Below are 21,647 nucleotides of genomic sequence, written 5' to 3' on the forward strand. Positions count from 1 at the left end.
CATGCACATCACTATTACAGTTACAACACCCAGGCTCCAATGGGGCTCAACTGAAATTAGCTTATCGTATTAGAAGGAGATCTTTGCAGCCTTAATACTATATGATAGGCGCAGAAGACAGGCCTAGTATAGGTCACGTCAGGGGCAGACTTATCTTTGGTGCAACCTGTGCAGTTGTAGAGGGGCCCATTTCTACCTCTAAAGCAGTAGGAATTGTGCATTATAATGAACTATTGGACTGCAAACGGCCCATATATTGTCCTTGCACGGAGGTCCTCTTCTGTTTGTGTCCGCCAGTGGGCCAAATTGTATAATCTGCGATTCGAGAAAGCAACTGTATAACCAGGATAGTAAATAAAAACAATAAGGAGGGAGAAAAAGGTGAAATAAGCTGGTGGGGGAGATAAAAGGGAGATGAAGAGAAGGTACTAAGATGAGTCCTGAGATGAGGTTGATCATCTAAAGAAGAAAAGATAAGTGTGAATCTGGCCAAAGATATAAGATAGCTACCTCCATTGACCCATTCATGTGCGCATGTATTCTCAGTAAAAAGAGGGATTAAGCAGCTGATAGATACCTCAGACAGCAGCTGATCTCCCTAGAAGAAAAGCATTGGTCAGTCAATATCTAACATTCTATAACTTGTGCAATGAGAGGAGCGCTAGGAGACCCCCATAAATATATATGGTGCTCTTGCCAATATAGGTTGGTTCAACTTGCATGAATTGAATGTGTATTGTATATGTACAAGATTAGCGATTCTCATGGTCCCTTGCCATCCAGACCAGACTGCCCTTTTGTTTTTGCATTACTTAAAATAGTCAAACTAGAACAATATTAGTATTAAAATACATCTGATTAAAATGTACATTTTAAGCAATGTATTGAAAAAATATTAATTTACAAAAAGATATATCCCAGTATAACTATGAAAATATATCTGTATTATATCCCAATGACTCTACTGGCCGATGAAACATTTCCTGGGATATCAGGATCCCATTAAATACGTTACATCTTGGGAATACTATTGACCTGAAGTACACCTTCCATTTCATAAAATCATTTGGCTACCAGTAATTAAAAAGTATTAAATAAGTAAGAAATTATCATTGATTGCAAAAAAAAAGCCTAACTGAGGCTGACTGGGTTTAGTTTCAGAAAAGCTTGTGAGGTTTCTGCTATTGGGAATCTAATATATTCATGATGTATGCGGCCGCCTGCTCAGGCTTCCTTCCAAACAAAGCAAACTCAGTCCATCAGAGAGTGTTTAAGACGCCTTGTTGTTAGAATTCTGTGCAGTGTTCTCCTACTGTCAGCTTTCCTCACTGCTCGGCATGAAGCTTTTGTCTTTGTGGGACATCTCTAGGTTATCAAGACACTATGATTCCAGACAGGACTTGTCAAAGATAGGCCAGATTTAAGAGGGGATAACTTGATTTGATTTTTGGCGTATGTCATGTCAGTTTGCCATCTTCTGCTCCCTGAAGCATTTCACCAGCAGTCTTGACTCATTCTTTTTCCGAGAGGCACTGTCTTATTAGAGCTGCTTGCGCTTCCTAAGTCCTTCCATAGCGAAGAATCGTTTTATCAACAGTAACAGATTAAGAAGATGAGATGATTAAGAAAATGTGCATATTTTGTAGATACAGTATTACTATGTCACACTAGTGATCTGTTCCCTAATTATTCTGAACCTGCTAATGTTCCAGAATCACAACATTAGATTTTGGTCTAGCACATATGTATACTCAGCCTTAACACTTAACAATATATAGTTATATAGTGAGTGCCCATTATATTGTATAAAAAGGTGTTAATCGTATCATTTATTTTTAATATTATCTGCTTCCCACAATTCTATGCACTGAAGCGTTTTCCTAAATTTTGGAGATCTATTATGAAGGTTCATGAATATCATGCCTGAGTTATTTTAGCACGTACAGAGCAGTAAGGGAATGGAGCAAAGGGAGGCATTTCAAATTTTTCTACCAAAAGTTTGTGTTAAGAAACCAGCAACTATTGCATGCTTTTTTTCTTAAATAAGGACTAATATTTCTAAAGCATGAAGCTAGATTGCCCCCCCCTAGAGGTAGCCTCCAGCAGCGCAGATTTTCAAAACCATGTGGACAAATTGAGGATTAAATGATGGAGTGCGATAGCACTATTATATACATTAGAAAAATGTTCCCAATAATTTATGTTGTGTGTTTCTTAAACAATTTTTCTAATAGTAAATACATAGTAAAAGGAAGGAATCAAAAGAAAATTAACTACTGCTTAAATAAGGTTTTTGTCTTAAATGTATTTTAAAACATTTTTGGCCATGTGAATTTTTTATAATCTCTATTAAAATTTCTACAATCTCTATTAAAAAATGTATTATAAATATTTACATCATCACACTGGCCACTGGGGCTATTTTAGGTTATTCTGGTTCTTTATAAGTCACTTTTCAGAAGTCTCATTATCATCACAGGTCGGATTATAATAAAAGGAAAGAGCTCTATACATAGCTGATAACACTGGGTCTTAAAATTCACAATAGGTAATGTCAAAGCTCTCTTTGCTCCCTCCTACTTCACAATTAACTTTGCACATGCTCATCAGATACCTCAATACTAGTGATGAGGGAGAATGCTCGGCACTGCTCGGTGCTCGCCTGAGCATCTCACTGCTCGAGATGCTCGGCGCTCACTGAGTATTTCCGGGTTGCTCGGTGCGAGCTTGGGTCCCCTTCCTACATGTTTAGAGCACCAATCAACATGCCGGGATTGTCTGCCACACACTGTAATGCCGCAGCCATGTTGGTTGTGGCATTACAGTGATTGGCTGGCCGCACAGCGTCATCAGGTCTATATCAGATCTGGCGCCGCCATGCTCGTCACAGTTACTCCGGAATCAGCCAGTGTAGGGAAACCTGCTGCTGAGATAGGGAGAGATTTGCTTGTTTCAAGTTAGGGTAGGTATCCAAAGTATATTAGAGACACATATCCATCTCAACTAACAGTCCTTCTGAGTACTAATTCAGCTGCAGAGATATCAGTGCTAGGAAGGCAGGCAGGCAGGGTATATAGTAGACTGCAGTGCACGTAGCAAGAGGGTTCATTCCAGTTCTGTCTGCTGGTGCTTTTACAGATATTTGTAGAAATAGCCCCAGGTATCAGGGGCCAGGAATATATATTTTTTAATCTTAATCCTGATTATTTGCTTAAAAAACAATCCAGAGAACACGGTTTTTCTGCGCCATTTGCTTGTTGGCACTGCAGAATACAGCCAGATCCTTTCCATATTACAACGCTAAAAATTCAGCTATTTAAAACTGTGGTTTGTCCGTCACATGGATCACATATAATTGCGCTGAAAATATTGCCATTTCTGGCCTCCATTGAAATTTTGTTGCAGTGTGTCAGTGAACTTATTGACACGAGGTCAGCGCTGTTAAAAATAGTTACCTACAGGCCAGCTATTTAAAACTGTGGTTTGTATGTCACACGGATCAAATATAATTACACTGAAAATATTGCCATTTCTGGCCTCCATTGAAATATTTTGCAGTGTGTCAGTGAACTTATTGACACTTGGACTGCACTGTTAGAAATAGTTACCTACAGGTCAGCTATTTAAAACTGTGGCTTGTCCATCACACGGATCACATATAATTGCGCTGAAAATATTGCCATTTCTGGCCTCCATTGAAATTTTGTTGCAGTGTGTCAGTGAACTTATTGACATGAGGTCGGCGTTGTTAAAAATAGTTACCTACAGGCCAGCTATTTAAAACTGTGGTTTGTTCGTTACACACGGATCACATATAAGTTTGCTCCAAATTCAGCCATTTGTAGTGAGCGTAGAAGATATTGTCCGCCATTTAAAATGGGCAAGGCGCGTGGCAGGGGACGGGGAACTGGACGTGATGGTGATGGTGCATGCAGAGGCCGAGGCCGTGGGCAAGCTGAAATTGTGCCACAACAAACACCCACATCTTCTCGCTCAACCTTCCTGTCCCAATTAATAGGGGACCGCAGAACACCACTATTGAACGCAGAGCAGTGTGAAAAGATTATTGGTAGAATAGCGGACCAGGCTGCGGATGTGGAAGACGAGGTAGGGGACAGGGGACATTCAGAGCGAGGACAACAGCACACAGGGGGAGGGAGGCGTAGCACCACAACAGGCAGGAAGAAGATGTGTGGTGGCCACAGACACAAGGCGGGAAAGCGTTCCTCGTAACACCAAAATGACGGAAGTTGCCAGTACAACTGTTAGGTCTTCCCGAGTCTCGTGGTTTTTTAAAGACTGCCGATAACCCCAAAAAGGCCATTTGCGCCACCTGCCAGACCAGCATCAGCAGGGGTAGCAAAACTAGCAGCCTGACCACCACCAGCATGATCAGGCACATGGCAGCAAAGCACTCGACTTTGTTGGCCGAACCCCAGAGTCCAGGAACAGTGTCTTCGGGTGACACCACTGCTTCTTCCGCTGTTGTGCGTGCAAGTCAATCTCCTGTCCATAGTACATGCGAAGATGCCTCCTGCCCTGCACCTGTCATTGCACACTCTCAACTAGCACCATCAGCAAGCTTGTCCCAGCCCAGCGTTCAGTTGTCCATACCCCAGTCCTTGGAACGCAAGCGCAAATAAGCAGCCAATGCCCCTCAGGCGACACTACTAAATTCCCACATTTCGCGACTGCTTATGCTTAAAATGTTGCCTTTTAGGCTCTTGGAGACGGTAGCTTTCCGCAACCTGATGGCGGCCGCCATCCCTCGATACTCGGTCCCAGGAGCCACTATGTCTCTCGGTGTGCCGTCTCCGCATTACAAAAGCACTTGTCCCACAACATTAGCCGTGCCCTTAACAATGCAGTTACAGGGAAAGTCCACCTAACCACGGACACGTGAACAAGTTCTTGTGGGCAGGGATTTTACATCTCGCTGACGGTACATCTCGTTGCCCCCACAGTCTACAGCTCCTGCACCTCATCCTTCTCAGTCTCCTCCTGCTCTTCAGCCTCCATCTCCAAAATGACACATCAGTCACAAGCTGGAAGCACTGCAGCACTGCCATGGCCAAGTGGCAACAGGCTGTGCTGAAGCTAATATGCTTAGGTGACAAACCGCACAATGCTGAAGAGTTGTGGACAGCTCTGAAAGAGCAGGCAGATCTGTGGCTGATACCACTGAACCTACAGCCAGGCATGGTTGTGTGAGACAACGGCTGGAACCTGGTGGCAGCTTTGAGGCGAGGCGAGCTCACACATGTACCATGCCTGGCCCATGTGCTTAACCTCATGGTTCAGCGGTTTCTGAAAAGCTACCCGGAGCTGCCAGATCTCCTTGTTAAAGTATGCTGCCTGTGTGCCCATTTTAGAAAGTCAGCTGCAGCTTCCGCCGCCCTTGCCTTGCTTCAGCAGTGTTTGCAGTTTCCGGCTCACCGACTGGTGTGTGATGTCCCTGTGCATTGGAACTCTACACTGCAGATGTTGGGAAGGATTTGTGAGCAGAAGAGGGCAGTTGTTGAGTACCAGCATCAACAAGGCCGTCGGTATTCAGTTCAGACTCCAAACATAAGAGCTCAGGAGTAAATATGGATGTCAGACATCTGTACCATCATCCAAAACTTTGAGGACTCCACCAAGATAGTGAGCTTCGATGACGCCATAATTAACGTCACCATCCAGCTTCTCTGTCTTCTGAAATGCTCTCTGCTCACAATCAAAGAGGATGCATTGCAGGCAGAGCACGATGAGATGAAGCAAGGAACAATACAGGGCGATTACAGACAGCCCAGCCTCATCTCATCCCAATGTGGATTGGGTGACAATGAGGAAGAGGAGGAAGAGGAAAAAAAGGAGGAGGAGGAAGAACAGGAGCTAGTTTCATGCGCTATAGACGGTACTACTTTCATAACTGTCATACCATTTGTTCAGCGTGGATGGCCTGAGGACAGGGAGGAGGAGGAGGAGAGCATGGTCAGCTGTCCTCTTGATGAGGACACGGAAGTCTTGCCTGTTAGCAGTCTGGCATGCATGGCTGAGTTTATGTTACACTGCCTTTCCCGTGACCCTCACGTTCTCAAAATTTTGGATGACAGTCATTACTGGTTGGTGACACTTCTAGACCGATGCTAGAAGGAGAACTTTATATCTCTTATTCCTGAGGCGGACAGGTCTACAAAAATGGGGCAATACCAGAAGGCTCTTGTTGTAGAACTATTAAAAAAAATCCCATCTGAAAACGCTGGTGGCAGAGGTCACAGTTGGTTGGACAACCAAGGAGTACAGCCGATAGAGACACAACTCCAATCCAGCAGAGGCAGGGGAAGACGGTCAAAGTTTTGGAACAATATTCTCAGCCCCTCCCATTGCACAGGCCCTGAGGCGCGGGGTATTCTTACAAGGAGTGCAAAGTTTGGGAAGATGCTGAGGGAGTAACTTGCTGAATGTACCAACGTCCTCCGTGATTCTTCTGTGCCTTATAATTATTGAGTATCCAAGCTGGACATGTGAAATGAACTGGCTCTCTACGCCCTGGAGATCCTGGCCTGCCCTCCTGTTAGCTTTTCATCAGAACAGGTTTTAATGCCGCTGGTTGAATTATAACTGATAAGCGCATCCGCCTGTCCACTGAAAATGCTGACAAGCTAACTCTTATAAAAATGAACAAGGGCTGGATTGGGCCAGAATTCTCAACACCACCGAATGATAGCAGCGTAACATAAACTCAAATCCAGTGTCTTTTTTTGGAAGGTGTGTTCCCATGCACCGCTTCACACTCACACATGGCTATTTGCTCTAGTCCTCCAACTTCTTCTCATCCTTATCCTCCACCACCATATCACCAGGGTGACCGTGGTCCGTGATGCAACACCCACATAATTTTTTTAAAGGCTATTTATGATGCCTGTAAAAAAAATTTTTTATACAGTATGTTCATGTATACTCCCCAGGGGTAAATGTTTGTCAGCCCATACACTTAGTGCATGGGCATTACAAGTAAAGGAGACCCGCTCTTTTCTAATGGGAACATTTTTTATGAGGCCCTCGTCCACGTCTTTTCCAAGGGGCATTGGAGTGCCTCTAAATTTTTGGCAACCCTTGCATTCACTGCATAGGCAAACATGATGGGAGATCCACTTCCTAATAATATGGAACATTGTTTTAAGGAGGCCTTCTGACCTCCATGTCTCTTCCAAGGGGCATTGGAGTGCCTCCAAATTTTTGGCAACCCTTGCATTCACTTCATAGGCAAGCACAATGGAAGCCCCACTTCCTAATAATTGGAACATTTTTTTTTCAGGAGGCCCTCCTCTAAGTCTCTTCAAGGGGGTATTGGGGTGCGTCCAAATTTTCAAAGGGGTATTGGGGTGCATCCAAACTTTGGGCAGCCCTGCCACTCACTGCATACGCAATAACAGTATAGGAGACCCACTCTTTAGTAATGGGAACAACAAAGCGTAGCAGGCTGATGGATCTCTAAGAATAGGGAGGGCCAACTGCTGGCCCTTTAAGAATAGTAAAGGCTGCCTGATGGCCCTATAAAAATAGGCTTTGTGACTTTCAGTGTCCCTCCTTCATAAATGAAACAGGATATTTCTGATCATGACTTACACACCACATGGCCAGATAAGGTTGTAAAATGTTAAAATGACATTTCCCGGTGAATGCATTTGGCAATGTTGAAAGCAATACAAAAGTGCAAAAATGCATCAAAAACGCTACATGTGAACATAGCCTATGGTGTGGAGGAGTATTTTTGATTTTGGTAATTTATTTTGCCTTATATACAAGTCATTGCCCTGGAAAGGATGTTCCTTAACATATTTCCCAGGAAAATCCATTTTGGTTTCGTTTTTGTATGTTTTATTGTGAGTCCGTAAAAGTGGCATAGTACCTCTGACAACATTGTTGACAGCAGTGACCTGGGAGTCAGAAATGCTTCCCGGGGTCATCCCCATGCTGTCCCCCTGTCATTTGAGCGCTGTTCCCATTGATTTGGACAATTTTTAGGCCCTCTGTAGACCGTCGGGCAGAGCCTCCTGAGAAATGCTTGAGTTTCCCATAGACTTACATTGGGCTCATTGCTCGGGTCGAGCACCCGAGTATTCCAATGTGCTCGACCTGAGCAACGAGCACCCGAGCATTTTAGTGCTCACCCATCACTAATCTTTAGGCTTCAGTCATCTCTGAGCTAGTAGATCTACTTGAACATTGATCAGTCCCATTCAAGGCAGATTGGCAAAAACATAAGGGATTCTATCTCTCCTGACCCAATGACTCACATGTTCTGCAGATCACTTTCATGAGCCGCATTTAAGCTGAAAGACTATCATGAACAAATGTCCAAAATAATGCCTTTCTTTTCAGTGTAAACATACTGGCGAAAACCCAATGAACAAGCAAAACGCTTAAGGCCCCGTCACACTTAGCGACGCTGCAACGATCCCGACAACGATACGACCTGTCATGGATCGTTGCTGCGTCACTATGTGGTCGCTGGTGAGCTGTCAAACAGGCAGGCTCACCAACGATCAGGGGAGCAGCGACATCGTGGAAAGAATCTTTCCACGATGTCCTGCTCCTGGTTACCAGCCTGCTGAAGCAGGAGTAGGCTGGTAACAATGATAAACATCGGGTTACTAGGGGCACACGCGCACCTAGTAACCCGTTGTTTATCATGGTTACCACTCTGCTACGGTGAGCGGGAGGTTACCGCTCACTTTAGCAGGCTCGTAACCATGATAAACATCGGGTTACTATGGGCACACGCGCACCTAGTAACCCATTATTTATCATGGTTACCACTCTGCTACGGTGAGCGGGAGGTTACCGCTCACTTTAGCAGGCTCGTAACCATGATAAACAACGGGTTACTAGGTGCGCGTGTGCCCCTAGTAACCCGATGTTTATCATGGTTACCAGCCTGATCGCTGCTCCCGCTGGTCACACACAGCGATGTGTGCTGACCAGCGGGAGGGCAACGACCAAAAAATGGTTCAGGACACTTTGCAGCGATCAGCGACCTCACAGCAGGGGCCTGATCGCTGCAAAGTGTCACACATAGCGACATCGCTGGTGAGGTCGCTGTTGCGTCACCAAAACCATGACACATCAGCGATCTCGCTAGCGATCTCGCTATGTGAGACGGGGGCTTTAGTCATTGGGTGAAGTGATCTTGTGTGCAGCACAAAAGACCATCTTTATTCTTATCAGTCCATTGTCCTGTGTAAGTAGGACGTGAGTTGCCGAGAACAATGGCAGGCTATGCGCCGTGATCGATCTATTACAGATCAATGACTGTACATCCCTTACTTTGATCTGCCTTTGTAAACAAGCTATTAAATGACCACTGATAGGTAAAAGTTTACCGATCAACTGTCATTTAGTGCCACGGGTCAATCCTTTTAAATTGACCCTTACTCTGTCATCCATTTTCCTCCCTTTTCCCTATACATCAGTAGGTAGCTGAAACATCATGAACTGGCAGTCCTGAGAAGTGAGACACTGTGCGGCCAGCCAGTCACTGTAATGCCTCAACCAACATGGCTGCGGCATTGCAGTCAGTGGCAGGAAATCCCTGCATGTTCATTGGCTCTGTAATGAGCGCCATACATACATGGAGGAGACTCAAAGCATCTCAAGTACTGAGATGCTCGGGCGAGTACCGAGTTCTTCTGAGTATTCTCACTCATCACTTCTAAAGATATAGCCTGCAAAAGGGAAAAACTCCTAAAATGCTGAATATATCTAATAAATTATTAGTTTTCTAAAGTATAAATTATTTGCACCCTCAGAAGCCGACATTTGACTTTTAACAGACATAAAATACATTGCTTCATTATCTGATGCTCAGTATATTATAACGTCTTTACCCTTTATAAATTATATATATAAAGCAAAAAGTTCAGGAAAATCAAAGCCATATGAACATTTCAGGTTGCAAAATATAATGGTATTAAAAGAAATGTATCACCTATATTGTTTTAGTAACTAAAACCTAACAATGTTATAATATGTATATATGTATATTTCCCCTGATCTGTTTTATTTTTTGATTCTAGATTACTTATTTTATTTTCTGTAGATGATTATGGAGCAATCATTTTTTCCTGATGTGCTAACAGCTTGTAGAAATATAATTTCCTGCAACCACATGGGCCTAGATATGTTCATGTACTTATATGGGAGAGTTATCTTGGCTTGTTTCATGATCTGTAGACAGGTTATTGTACATGCAATACAGGTGGAGAGGAGATACAACCATTTGCTATTGTAGATAGTGGATTCAGTGGTATCCATATGTAGATGTTAACTTTCACTGTAATCCTAGCAATGTAATGATAATAAAGGTAAATGTCTACTGAGCAGGAAGCGTCAGTATAATATGCAACTCGACCAGGATGAAAGTTGCAAAAAATTCAGGATATTTTGCAAAAATTACAAAGGAATAAAAAAAATCTATAAAGAAAAACAGCAAAGTAATTTAAAAAATAGATAATTTGTAATTCCTTTAAGGGCACAGTGCACTATTAATGACATACAGTATGTTTTAATCTGCCCTTTTAATCATTAAATACAATAGTGGAGTGGAATTAAAAACACATAACATTCATGATAGTAAATGTAAAACCTTCCAAAACTTGAGGATTAGCAATATTTAAAAAAAATATGCTGTGAATGGGTGAAAGTAATATCCTTTCCTCACAGAAGACCTACTATCTGCCAGTCTGTTGAAGGACATTGCATGGAGTACTTAGAAAATGAGGAATTATAGAGTATGGTGCTTAGTTAAATAACAAGATTATATACCATTTTAAACATCTTAAGTTCTTAAAATGTATTAGAACTTAAACAAATCCTCATTATTAAAAGTCTAAGGAAAGATATTTTCTTCCACAGCAAGACTAGACATTAAGAATGTGTAAGCATCTACATTCAATTCTCTAAGTCGGCTTTAATTAGAACAGGTCTCCTTTGACAGCAAACGCCATTCTATCTCTGTATGACAGGATGATAAAGGACAAAAAATATCGGCCAGTGGACAAAACCAAATGAATTGGAAATTGCAGCACCCATCCCTTGCTCCTCTATTCAGTAATAATTACTGTAAGTTCAATATATATATTTTTACAGTGCCTTGAAAAAGTATTCATACCTCGTGAACTTTTACACATTTTTTCACGTTACACTCACAAACTTAAATGTACTTTAATGGGATTTTATGTGATATATGGCACACACAAAGTTGCAAATATTTGTGAAGTGTAAAGGAAGTGATAAATGGTTTTCTAAATATTTTAAAAATATAAATCTGAAAATTGTGATGTGCATTTGTATTCAACCCCTCTGAGTCAATACTTTATACGACCACTTTTTATTCTGTAATTACTGCTGCAAGTCTTTTTGGGGTATGTCTCTACCTGCTTTGCACATCTACAGGCTGACATTTTTGCCCTTTCTTCTTTGCAGACTAGCTTTAGCTCAGTGAGGTTGGATGGAGAGCGTCTGTGAACAGCAAATTTCATGTCTTGCCACAGATTCTCAATGGGATTTAGGTCTGGACTGTGACTGGACCATTCACACATGTGAATATTCTTTGATCTAAACCATTCCATTGTAGCTCTGGCAGTATGTTTACGCTCGTTGTTCTCCTGGGAGGTGAACCTACGACCTAGTCTAAAGTCTTTTGCAGCCTCTAATAGCTTTTTCCTCCAGAATTGCCCTGTATTTAGCTCCATCCATCGTCACATCAAGTCTGACCATCTTCCCTGTCCCTGTTGAAGAAAAGAACCCCTCCCCCCACATTATTCTTCCAGCACCATATTTTAAGGCTGGGATGGTGTTTTCAGGGTGATGTGCCTAATACGTTTGCCTTTTGCCCAAAAAGTTCTGCCTTGATCTCATTTGACCAGAGCACCCTCTTCGACATGCTAGCTGTGTCCCTGCATGGCTTTTTGCAGACTTTAAATGGGAATTCTTATGGCTTACGTTCCAAAATGGCTTTCTTCTTACCACTTTTCCATAAAGCTCAGATTTGTAGAGAATACGACTAAAACTTGTCCTGTGCATAGATTCTCCCTCCTGAGCAGTAGATCTCTGTAGCTCCTCCAGAGAGACCATGGGCCTCATGGTTGTACTCTAATTAGTGTTCTCCTTGCGTGGGATGTCAGTTTAGGTAAACGGACATATCTTGGTAGGTTTGCAATTGCATCATACTCTTTACATTTTTTGGATGATGGATTGAACACTGCTCGTGAGATGTTCAGAGCTTGGGCTATTTTTTCATAACCTAACCCTGCCTTACTCTTCTCAACAACTTTATCACAGACATGTCTGGTGTGTTTCTTGTTTTTTTGATGCTGTTTGATCCCTAATGTAATGCTCTTAAACAAACCTCTGATGCCTTCCCAGAAACAGCTGTAATTACACTGAGAATAAATTACATGTAGATGTACTCAGTTTACTAATTATGTGACTGGAGGCAATTGCTTGCTCAGGATTTAGTTTAAGGGTATCAAACTACAGGGAGCTGAATACAAATGCATGTCACAATTTTCAGATGTATATTTAATAATTAGAAAACCATCTATCATTTCTTATATACTTCACAAATATTTGCTACTTTGTGTTGGTATATCACATAAAATCCCAGCAAAATACATTTAAGTTTGTGGGTGTACTGTGAAACAATGTGGAAAAGTTCAAGAGGTATGAATACTTTTTCAAGGCATTGTATATATAAGTTTAGAAAAAAATATTTTACTTTGGTATCAATAGGAAGTAATAGGTAACTGATTACCAAATATTCTGTATAAATAGATAGATGGTCACGGACAGTATGTTACAAAAAACACTTATAAATACATAATCAAGGGAGACATGAGCTACAAGCCCCCAGTAACAAATAATGGTGAAAATCTATCACCTGGATTGACCATTTTTCATTATTATTTGCTAGTGGCGCCTGGAGTGTTCCCATTCTGTTCATTTTCATTTTGTTGCACCCTAACCTCTCTGAATGCCCCCTGCTCTAAGTCATACTTTTATGCTTACATATGTCCATCTAGTAGTTTTTACAACTGATTTTCACTAACTTCTCATTCTGTGTATTACATGAAGCAGAACTTTTCTTTTCGTTGATTAACTTTTCTTGAAAATTAAGTTTGTAGTGGAAGTACTTTGGGAATTTTTGGAGCAACTGATAAAGAGTGAAATCTGTGAATTTAAAAAAATATGGCTCATAAAAATACCTAACGCATGATAGATCTAAATTGAGAACCATTCTTTCATATACAAAAACATGTTATGAATTGCTGATGGAATCTTAAGGGATCCAAGTTCTTCCCTGCTTAATAAAGATCTGGATACCTGGATTTCAGCAGTTTTCCCTCTGAGCTTAGATTCACCAACTGGTATGGAGAGCACTGTACACAAAATTAACATTCACTCCTTGTCGCGGCTCTGCTAATCACGAGCTGTTAGTGTAAGTCTATAGCTGGCTGATAGACAGGGGACATGCATTTGTTTCACTTAATTGTAGGTTTCGGATGGATGAGCCGATCTAAAATGAGTTTCACCTGAATGTGTGGAGCTGGTCATGCAGAGCAAACTATAATCAGGGCGATATTTTTTGCTATCACACAGGATAAATTGCGTATGGAAAGTAGGCAGCAACTGCTTCAGAGTTCACATCACTTTGCTGCCATTATCTACAAGTTGTGTTTGTAAGCCACAGTTAGTAGTAAATATGGGATTACTCTTCTGGGAGTGTGCAGCAATATTTAACCATTAAATTGTTAGTGCATCCAAGTAATTGTCACGACAAGTCTGTATTTACTATTTAGACAAGATTGACACATGCTTTGTGTAGTTTAATTTAATGTGGACACACAAACAATTACTGAGAATTTTTTGTGAATTTTGTAGCATAGAGTTCACGGAGAAAGACATGTTGGTAATATGATTTAAACATCTTCAAAACATGGTTGCAAATTTAGGATATATTTATCCTAAAAGTACATGATTGTACTTCATTGGTGGCCTATGAGTAGTGAATTAGATTTTCTTAATTAAAGTTTAAAGTAAATGTTTATGTTATACCACCATTTCCTGCTGGAGGTTGAACATTCATTCTGTGCTGATACATTTCATAATATATTCATTTCCTATGGTATAGAAAAAAGATGTAATTCTACCACCAGTAGGGGGAGCTTCGGAGCTTACTACTTACAAGTGTTTATTATAGAACTCAATGTACTAACTGTGGACAGTAAAGGGGTTGACCCATTCAGGTCTTCAGGTGCAGTTTCATGAAAAAAAAACTACTCTTTATTCACCATCCACTGCTGAGTCTGAACCACTGCTCCAGCTGTCAGTTATTGGCTGCCACATTGGCATCACTTCAACAGAATAGCACCCGATCATTGAACTCAGCGGCTCTGCCAAGGTAGATGTATCACCCAGCTGAGAGCTTCTGAGCTCACTGATTGGCTGTCGTGCTGTTGACGTGATGTCAGTGCTACTGCCAATTATAGACAATGGGAGCACCATACAATACATATAGATTGCTTACCTAAATGGGTTGACTATTTTATTTGTATTTTAGCAAATGTGCTGGGGACATGATTTTGTGGTACTCACTAATACAGTTGAAACCAGAAGCTTACATAGACTATATAAAAAGACACATATGTATGTTTTTCTCGATATCTAACATGAAATCAGAATAAACCTTTCCCGTTTTAGATCAAGTAGGATTACCATAATTTTTTATATTTGCCAAATACCTGATAAATGAGAGAGAGAGAGAGAATGTTTAAAGGCATTTTTATTACTTACTGCAAAGTCAAAGTTTACATACAATAAGATTACTATGCCTTTAAACAATTCTGGACTGCCCATATGATGATGTCATGTGCTTAGAAGCTTCTAATAGGTTTTTTGGAAACATCTGAATTAATTAGAGACACACCTGTGGATGCATTTTAATGCACACTTCAAACACACTGTTTCTTTGTGTAGAATCAAGGGAAAGTATAAAGAAATCAGTCAAGATATCGGGAAGAGAATTGTGGACTTGCACAAGTCTAGCACATCCTTGGGTACAATTTCAAGATACCTGAAGGTGCCTCATTCATCTTTACAAACAATTATATGCACGTACAAACTAGATGCGAATGTCCAGCCATCATACTGCTCATGAAGGAGACGGGTTCTGTGTCCCAGAGATGAACGTGCTTTGGTCCGACATGTGCATATCAACCCAAGGACAAAAGCAAAAGACTTTGTGAAGAAGATGGCAGAAGCTGATAAGATTGTGTCAATATCCACAGTGAAACGAGTACTGCATCAACATGGACTGAAAGGCCACTCTGCCACCAAGAAGCCATTACTCCAATAGAAACCTAAAAAATCCAGATTAATGTTTGCAAATGCACACAGGAACAAAGACCTTAATTTTTGGAGATATGTCCTGTGGTCTGATGAAACTAAAATTGAACTTTTTGGGCATAATGACCATCGTTACGCTTGGAGGAAAAAGGGAGAAGCTTGGAAGTCTAAGAACACCATCCCAACTGTGAAACATGGGGGTGATAGCATCATGTTGTGGGTTGTTTTGCTGCAGGAGGGACTGGTGCAGTTTAGAAAATAGATGGCATCATGAGAAAAGAAGATTATGTGACAATGCTGAAGCAACATCTCAAGACATCAGCCAGGAAGTTAAAGCTTGGGCGGAAATGAGTCTTCCAAATAGACAATGACACAAAGCATACTGCCAAAATGGTAACAAATTGAGTTAAGGATAACAAAGTCAATATTTTGGAGTGTCCATCAAAAAGCCTTGATCTCAATCCTATTGAAAATTTATGGGCAAAGCTGAAAAGGCAAGGTGTGAGCAAGGCGACCTACACACCTGAATCAGTTACACCAGTTTTGTCATGAGGAATGAGTCCAAATTCCAACCAACTATTGTGAGAAGCTTGTGGAAGAATATCCCAAACATTTCACCCAAGTAATTCAGTTTTAGGGCAATGATACCAAATACTAATGAAATGTATGTAAACTTATGACTTTGCAGTAAGTAATAAAAATGCCTTAAAACATTCTCTCTCTCTCTCCGATTATTCTGGCATTCGGCAAATATTTAAAATTATGGTAATCCTAATTGACCTAAAACGGGAAAGGTTTATTCTGATTTTATGTCAGATATTGAGAAAAACATGCATATGTGTCTTTTTATATAATGTATGTAAACTTCTGGTTTAAACTGTATATACTGTTTTAATTTAAATTATCCCTCCCTTAAAAATGAGGGTTATTAGCAAAATGTACAAACTTTATGCTGTTTTCAATAAACCAATGAAACAAGAACAATTTAAATAGCTCAACGCAACTAAAATACCAAGTGGTTTCTACAAATTCCTCACCACAAGATATCACTTTTACTGACTACTGCAATTTCAGAATTATCCAAACCCTTAATTTCATCTTTGGAATTTAGTAGAGCAACTTTGGTTATTATGACCTGTTGTAAGTGTGATGTATAGCCAGACACCAACTTCTACCAGCGTTCTTGAGAAATCGTAGCCCATTCCTGATAGTAACTCATCCCCAGTACAATAATTTTCTAAGGCTTTTTATACTGCAAACCTTCTTCAATTCCCATTAAAGAATTTCAATGGAGTATAAGTTACTCTTCTATGACGGCCACTCTACCGTCTTCAAGGACTTTATCTGAAACCAAGTGTTGGTGGACTTTGTGGTATGCCTGAAAACACAACCTGCAGATAGTTTGTAGATTTCGCAAGTAAAACTAATTTGGATTATAGTAAAGGCCAGGTGTTGTCAAATTCTCCTCCACCAGCAGCCATTATGTGGACCGGAGAGCAGTAAAGTCTGTTAGGAAGGGTACACTAAGTAGATATTAGTAATTGCCGCAAAATAATGTCCTCAAAACAATTTGTTAGAATAAAGCACCCGACCCTTTTAACACTAATAATACAGATCATATTTCTTATAATAGGAATATTAATTTGACATTTCACAACATACCAGTGAATTTGTGAATCTGACAATATGCCTTTATGTTTCTTTCAGTTAAAATACCTACAAGAAGGACATACATTGATCCAGACACATGTGAAGATCCCATGCAAGCTGTTCATTTGTTTGCAAAAGAATTGGATAACTCCAGTATAAAAATAGAAAGAATACTCGGCACCGGTATGTGTAACGAATGTCATTATTAGGTTTATCATCTGTTATTCTGCCGTTATTGCTAAAAGCTGTAATGACCATTAATGTTTTCAATATGACTGCAAAACTGAATTTTTGTGAACAGTGTTTTACACGAGGTTCTCAAGCTTTGCACACTGAAAGTTTATCTGACAAGTGACAAGTAATGATTAACCTCAGACCTGGTACCATATTTATTTCTGCGGCATAATGGGAGGTGGTGTTGGAATTCATTATCCTTAGTACATATAGAGATAGCGTGTAGGTGATGACCTCATTGACCAAGCAGTTCAATTTAGATAATGGTCCCTGGCACTCATAGTAGCTTAAAAGATAGTGATCTTTTTGTTGAAAAACAACAATGCTGTAAGAACGCTCCAGTTGGTAGTGGCTCTTTGAAGTCCACAAGTTCCAAAGACATAACCGGAAACTACAAAAGTCTGCGAAAGACAAGCTATCATCTGTTTCAAAAAGTAATACGTTTCTTCATTAGAGAATAGTGTTATTTTTCTAAACTCGATGTTAGTCTTTCATAGACTTCTGCAGCCTCAGGTGATGTCTTTGGAATTTGTAGACTTCAAAGAGATGCTACCGACTGGAGTGCTCTCACACTATTGGACTTACCAACAGTAGATCACTAATTTTCAGCTATGAACCCCGGGGACCACACGCTATCACTATATAAAGTTAGTGAAATATATACAATACAGACCAAAAGTTTGGACACACCTTCTCATTTACAGATTTTTCTATATTTTCATGACTATGAAAATTGTACATTCACACTGAACGCATCAAAACTATGAATTAACACATGTGGAATTATATACTTAACAAAAAAGTGTGAAACAACTGAAAATATGTCTTATATTCTAGGTTCTTCAAAGTAGCCACCTTTTGCTTTGATGACTGCTTTGCACACTCTTGGTATTCTCTTGATGAGCTTCAAGAGGTAGTCACGGGAAATGGTCTTCCAAAAATCTTGAAGAAGTTCCCAGAGATGCTTAGCACTTGTTGGCCCTTTTGCCTTCACTCTGCGGTCCAGCTCACCCCAAACCATCTCGATTGGGTTCAGGTCTGGTGACTGTGGAGGCCAGGTCATCTGGCGTAGCACCCCATCACTCTCCTTCTTTGTCAAATTGCCCTTACACAGCCTGGAGGTGTGTTTGGGGTCATTGTCCTGTTGAAAAATAAATGATGGTACAACTAAACCCAAACCGGATGGAATAGCATGCCGCTGCAAGATGCTGTGGTAGCCATGCTGGCTCAGTATGCCTTCAATTTTGAATAAATCCCCAACAGTGTCTCCAGCAAAGCACCCCCACACCATCACACCTCCTCCTCCATGATTCACGGTGGGAACCAGGCATGTAGAGTCCATCCTTTCACCTTTTCTGCGTCGCACAAAGACACGGTGGTTGGAACCAAAGATCTCAAATTTGGACTCATCAGACCAAAGCACAGATTTCCAATGGTCTAATATCCATTCCTTGTGTTCTTTAGCCCAAACAAGTCTCTTTTGCTAGTTGCCTGTCCTTAGCAGTGGTTTCCTAGCAGCTATTTTACCATGAAGGCCTGATGCACAAAGTCTCCTCTTAACAGTTGTTGAAGAGATGTGTCTGCTGCTAGAACTCTGTGTGGCATTGAATTGGTCTCTAATCTGAGCTGCTGTTAACCTGCGATTTCTGAGGCTGGTGACTTGGATAAACTTAATCTCAGAAGCAGAGGTGACTCTTGGTCTTCCTTTCCTGGGGCGGTCCTCATGTGAGCCAGTTTCTTTGTAGCGCTTGATGGTTTTTGCAACTGCACTTGGGGACACTTTCAAAGTTTTCCCAATTTTTCGCACTGACTGACTTTCATTTCTTAACATAATGATGGCCACTCGTTTTTCTTTACTTAGGTGCTTTTTTCTTGCCATAATACAAATGCTAACTGTCTATTCAGTAGGACTATCAGCTGTGTATCCACCAGACTTCTGCACAACACAACTGATGGTCCCAACCCCATTTATAAGGCAAGAAATCCCACTTATTTAAACCTGACAGGGCACACCTGTGAAGTGAAAACTATTTCCGGTGACTACCTCTTGAAGCTCATCAAGAGAATGCCAAGAGTGTGCAAAGCAGTCATCAAAGCAAAAGGTGGCTACATTGAAGAACCTAGAATATAAGACATATTTTCAGTTGTTTCACACTTTTTTGTTAAGTATATAATTCCACATGTGTTAATACATAGTTTTAATGCCTTCAGTGTGAATGTACAATTTTCATAGTCATGAAAATACAGAAAAATCTTTAAATTAGAAGGTGTGTCCAAACTTTTGCACTGTACTGTATATATACTATACTATATTTACTAAGTTGTATGCAAACAATGAATATATGACATTTGGACTACATTACTTCTATATAGAATATACTTAAAAAAATAAAGGTGCTTAGTGAAAAAATTGGCCAATTTATTAGAGCCCACAAGCCATGAAAAGGCGTACCTTTCTTTGATGGAACCCTAGCCTAATGTCATGCCTCTCTCGGGCTATAAGCCTACAAATTTAAAGGGCAGGTAGGATTCAGCACTAATTAAAAAGTCCCTAAGGCTGATGGGAAGAGTAGTCAGTAATTAAAGAAGGCAGTCAAAACCTCTGAACCTATACTACAAAACACAACAAAACTGACCAGCACCTCTGAACAGAATAAAGCAAATGTGAACAGGTGTAAGCTGCTATGACTGTGTAGCATACAAACCAAAGAATATAGCAGCACCGGTAAGCGCTAAGATGAATCCAAACATGCATGTTGATGTTCGGAGGAGCTGGTTAGTTTTTTGTTTTTTGTAATATACTATTGAAGGTTTTGATTACCTAAAGTACTTATCTGGCTGAGCACTCCTCCCATCAGCCCAAGGCCTACCTGCCCTTTAAATTTGTTGGCTTTTAGCCTAGAAAAGGCATGATATTAAGATAGGGTCCCATCAAAGAAAGGTCCCATCAAAGAAAGGTCGCCTTGTCGCGGTTTATAGGCTTTCATGAATAGGCCAATTTTTGCACTAAGTATAAGTATATTCTATATAGCAGTAATTGTAGTCCAAATGTCTTATTTTCAATATTTTTCAGATATCTTATCGCTTATAGAGCGCTGCTGTATTCTTTGGTTTGTATTGTTTATATATTATGCAGTCATAGCAACTTGCACCTGTTCAAACTTGCTTTACTCTGTTCAGAGGTGCTGGTCAGTTTTCATTTTATTTTATATACATATACAGTGGTGGCCAAAAGTATTGGCACCCCTGCAATTCTGTCAGATAATACTCAGTTTCTTCCTGAAAATGATTGCAATCACAAATTCTTTGGTATTATTATCTTCATTTAATTTGCTTGCAAGGAAAAAACACAAAAGAGAATGAAGCAAAAATCAAATCATTGATCATTTCACGCAAAACTCCAAAAATGGGGCCGACATAAGTATTGGCACCCTCAGCCTAATACTTGGTTGCACAACGTTTAGCCAAAATAACTGCGAACAACCGCTTCCGGTAACCATCAATGAGTTTCTTACAATGCTCTGCTGGAATTGTAGACCATTCTTCTTTGGCAAACTGCTCCAGGTCCCTGATATTTGAAGGGTGCCTTCTCCAAACTGCCATTTTGAGATCTCTCCACAGGTGTTCTATGGGATTCAGGTCTGAACTCATTGCTGGCCACCTTAGAAGTCTCCAGTGCTTTCTCTCAAACCATTTTATAGTGCTTTTGGAAGTGTGTTTTGGGTCATTGTCCTGCTGGAAGACCCATGACCTCTAAGGGAGACCCAGCTTTCTCACACTGGGCCCTACATTATGCTGCAAAATTTGTTGGTAGTCTTCAGACTTCATAATGCCATGGACACGGTGAAGCAGTCCAGTGCCAAAGGCAGCAAAGCAACCCCAAAACATTAGGGAACCTCCGCCATGTTTGACTGTAGGGACCGTGTTCTTTTCTTTGAATGCCTCTTTTTTTTTCCTGTACACTCAATGTTGATGCTTTTTCCCAAAAAGCTCTACTTTTGTCTCATCTGACCAGAGAACATTCTTCCAAAACGTTTTAGGCTTTCTCAGGTAAGTTTTGGCAAACTCCAGCCTGGCTGGGGGTAAGAAGTGGGGTCTTCCTGGGTATCCTACCATATAGTCCCTTTTCATTCAGACGCCGACGGATAGTACGGGTTAACACTGTTGTACCATCGGACTGCAGGGCAGCTTGAACTTGTTTGGATGTTAGTCGAGGTTCTTTATCCACCATCCGCACAATCTTGCGTTGAAATCTCTCGTCAATTTTTCTTTTCCATCCACATCTAGGGAGGTTAGCCACAGTGCCATGGGCTTTAAACTTCTTGATGACACTGTGCACGGAAGACACAGGAACATTCAGGTCTTTGGATATG

General features: G+C 40.8%; 1 protein-coding gene across 1 annotated transcript in view; it reads left to right on the forward strand.

The window, feature by feature from the left end:
• EPHA10 (EPH receptor A10) overlaps nucleotides 1-21,647 on the forward strand; it is a 1,221,975-nt gene that overhangs the window by 1,065,938 nt on the left and 134,390 nt on the right. The window contains exon 10 of the mRNA XM_073665886.1: nucleotides 17,098-17,223. Within this exon, the coding sequence (XP_073521987.1) occupies nucleotides 17,098-17,223 (126 nt within the window). The remainder of the gene's footprint in view (nucleotides 1-17,097; nucleotides 17,224-21,647) is intronic.

The sequence above is a fragment of the Phyllobates terribilis genome, unplaced genomic scaffold (genome assembly GCF_046119375.1).
Source record: "Phyllobates terribilis strain yellow unplaced genomic scaffold, ASM4611937v1 Scaffold_2__4_contigs__length_985480577, whole genome shotgun sequence".
Classification (NCBI taxonomy): Eukaryota; Metazoa; Chordata; class Amphibia; order Anura; family Dendrobatidae; genus Phyllobates; species Phyllobates terribilis.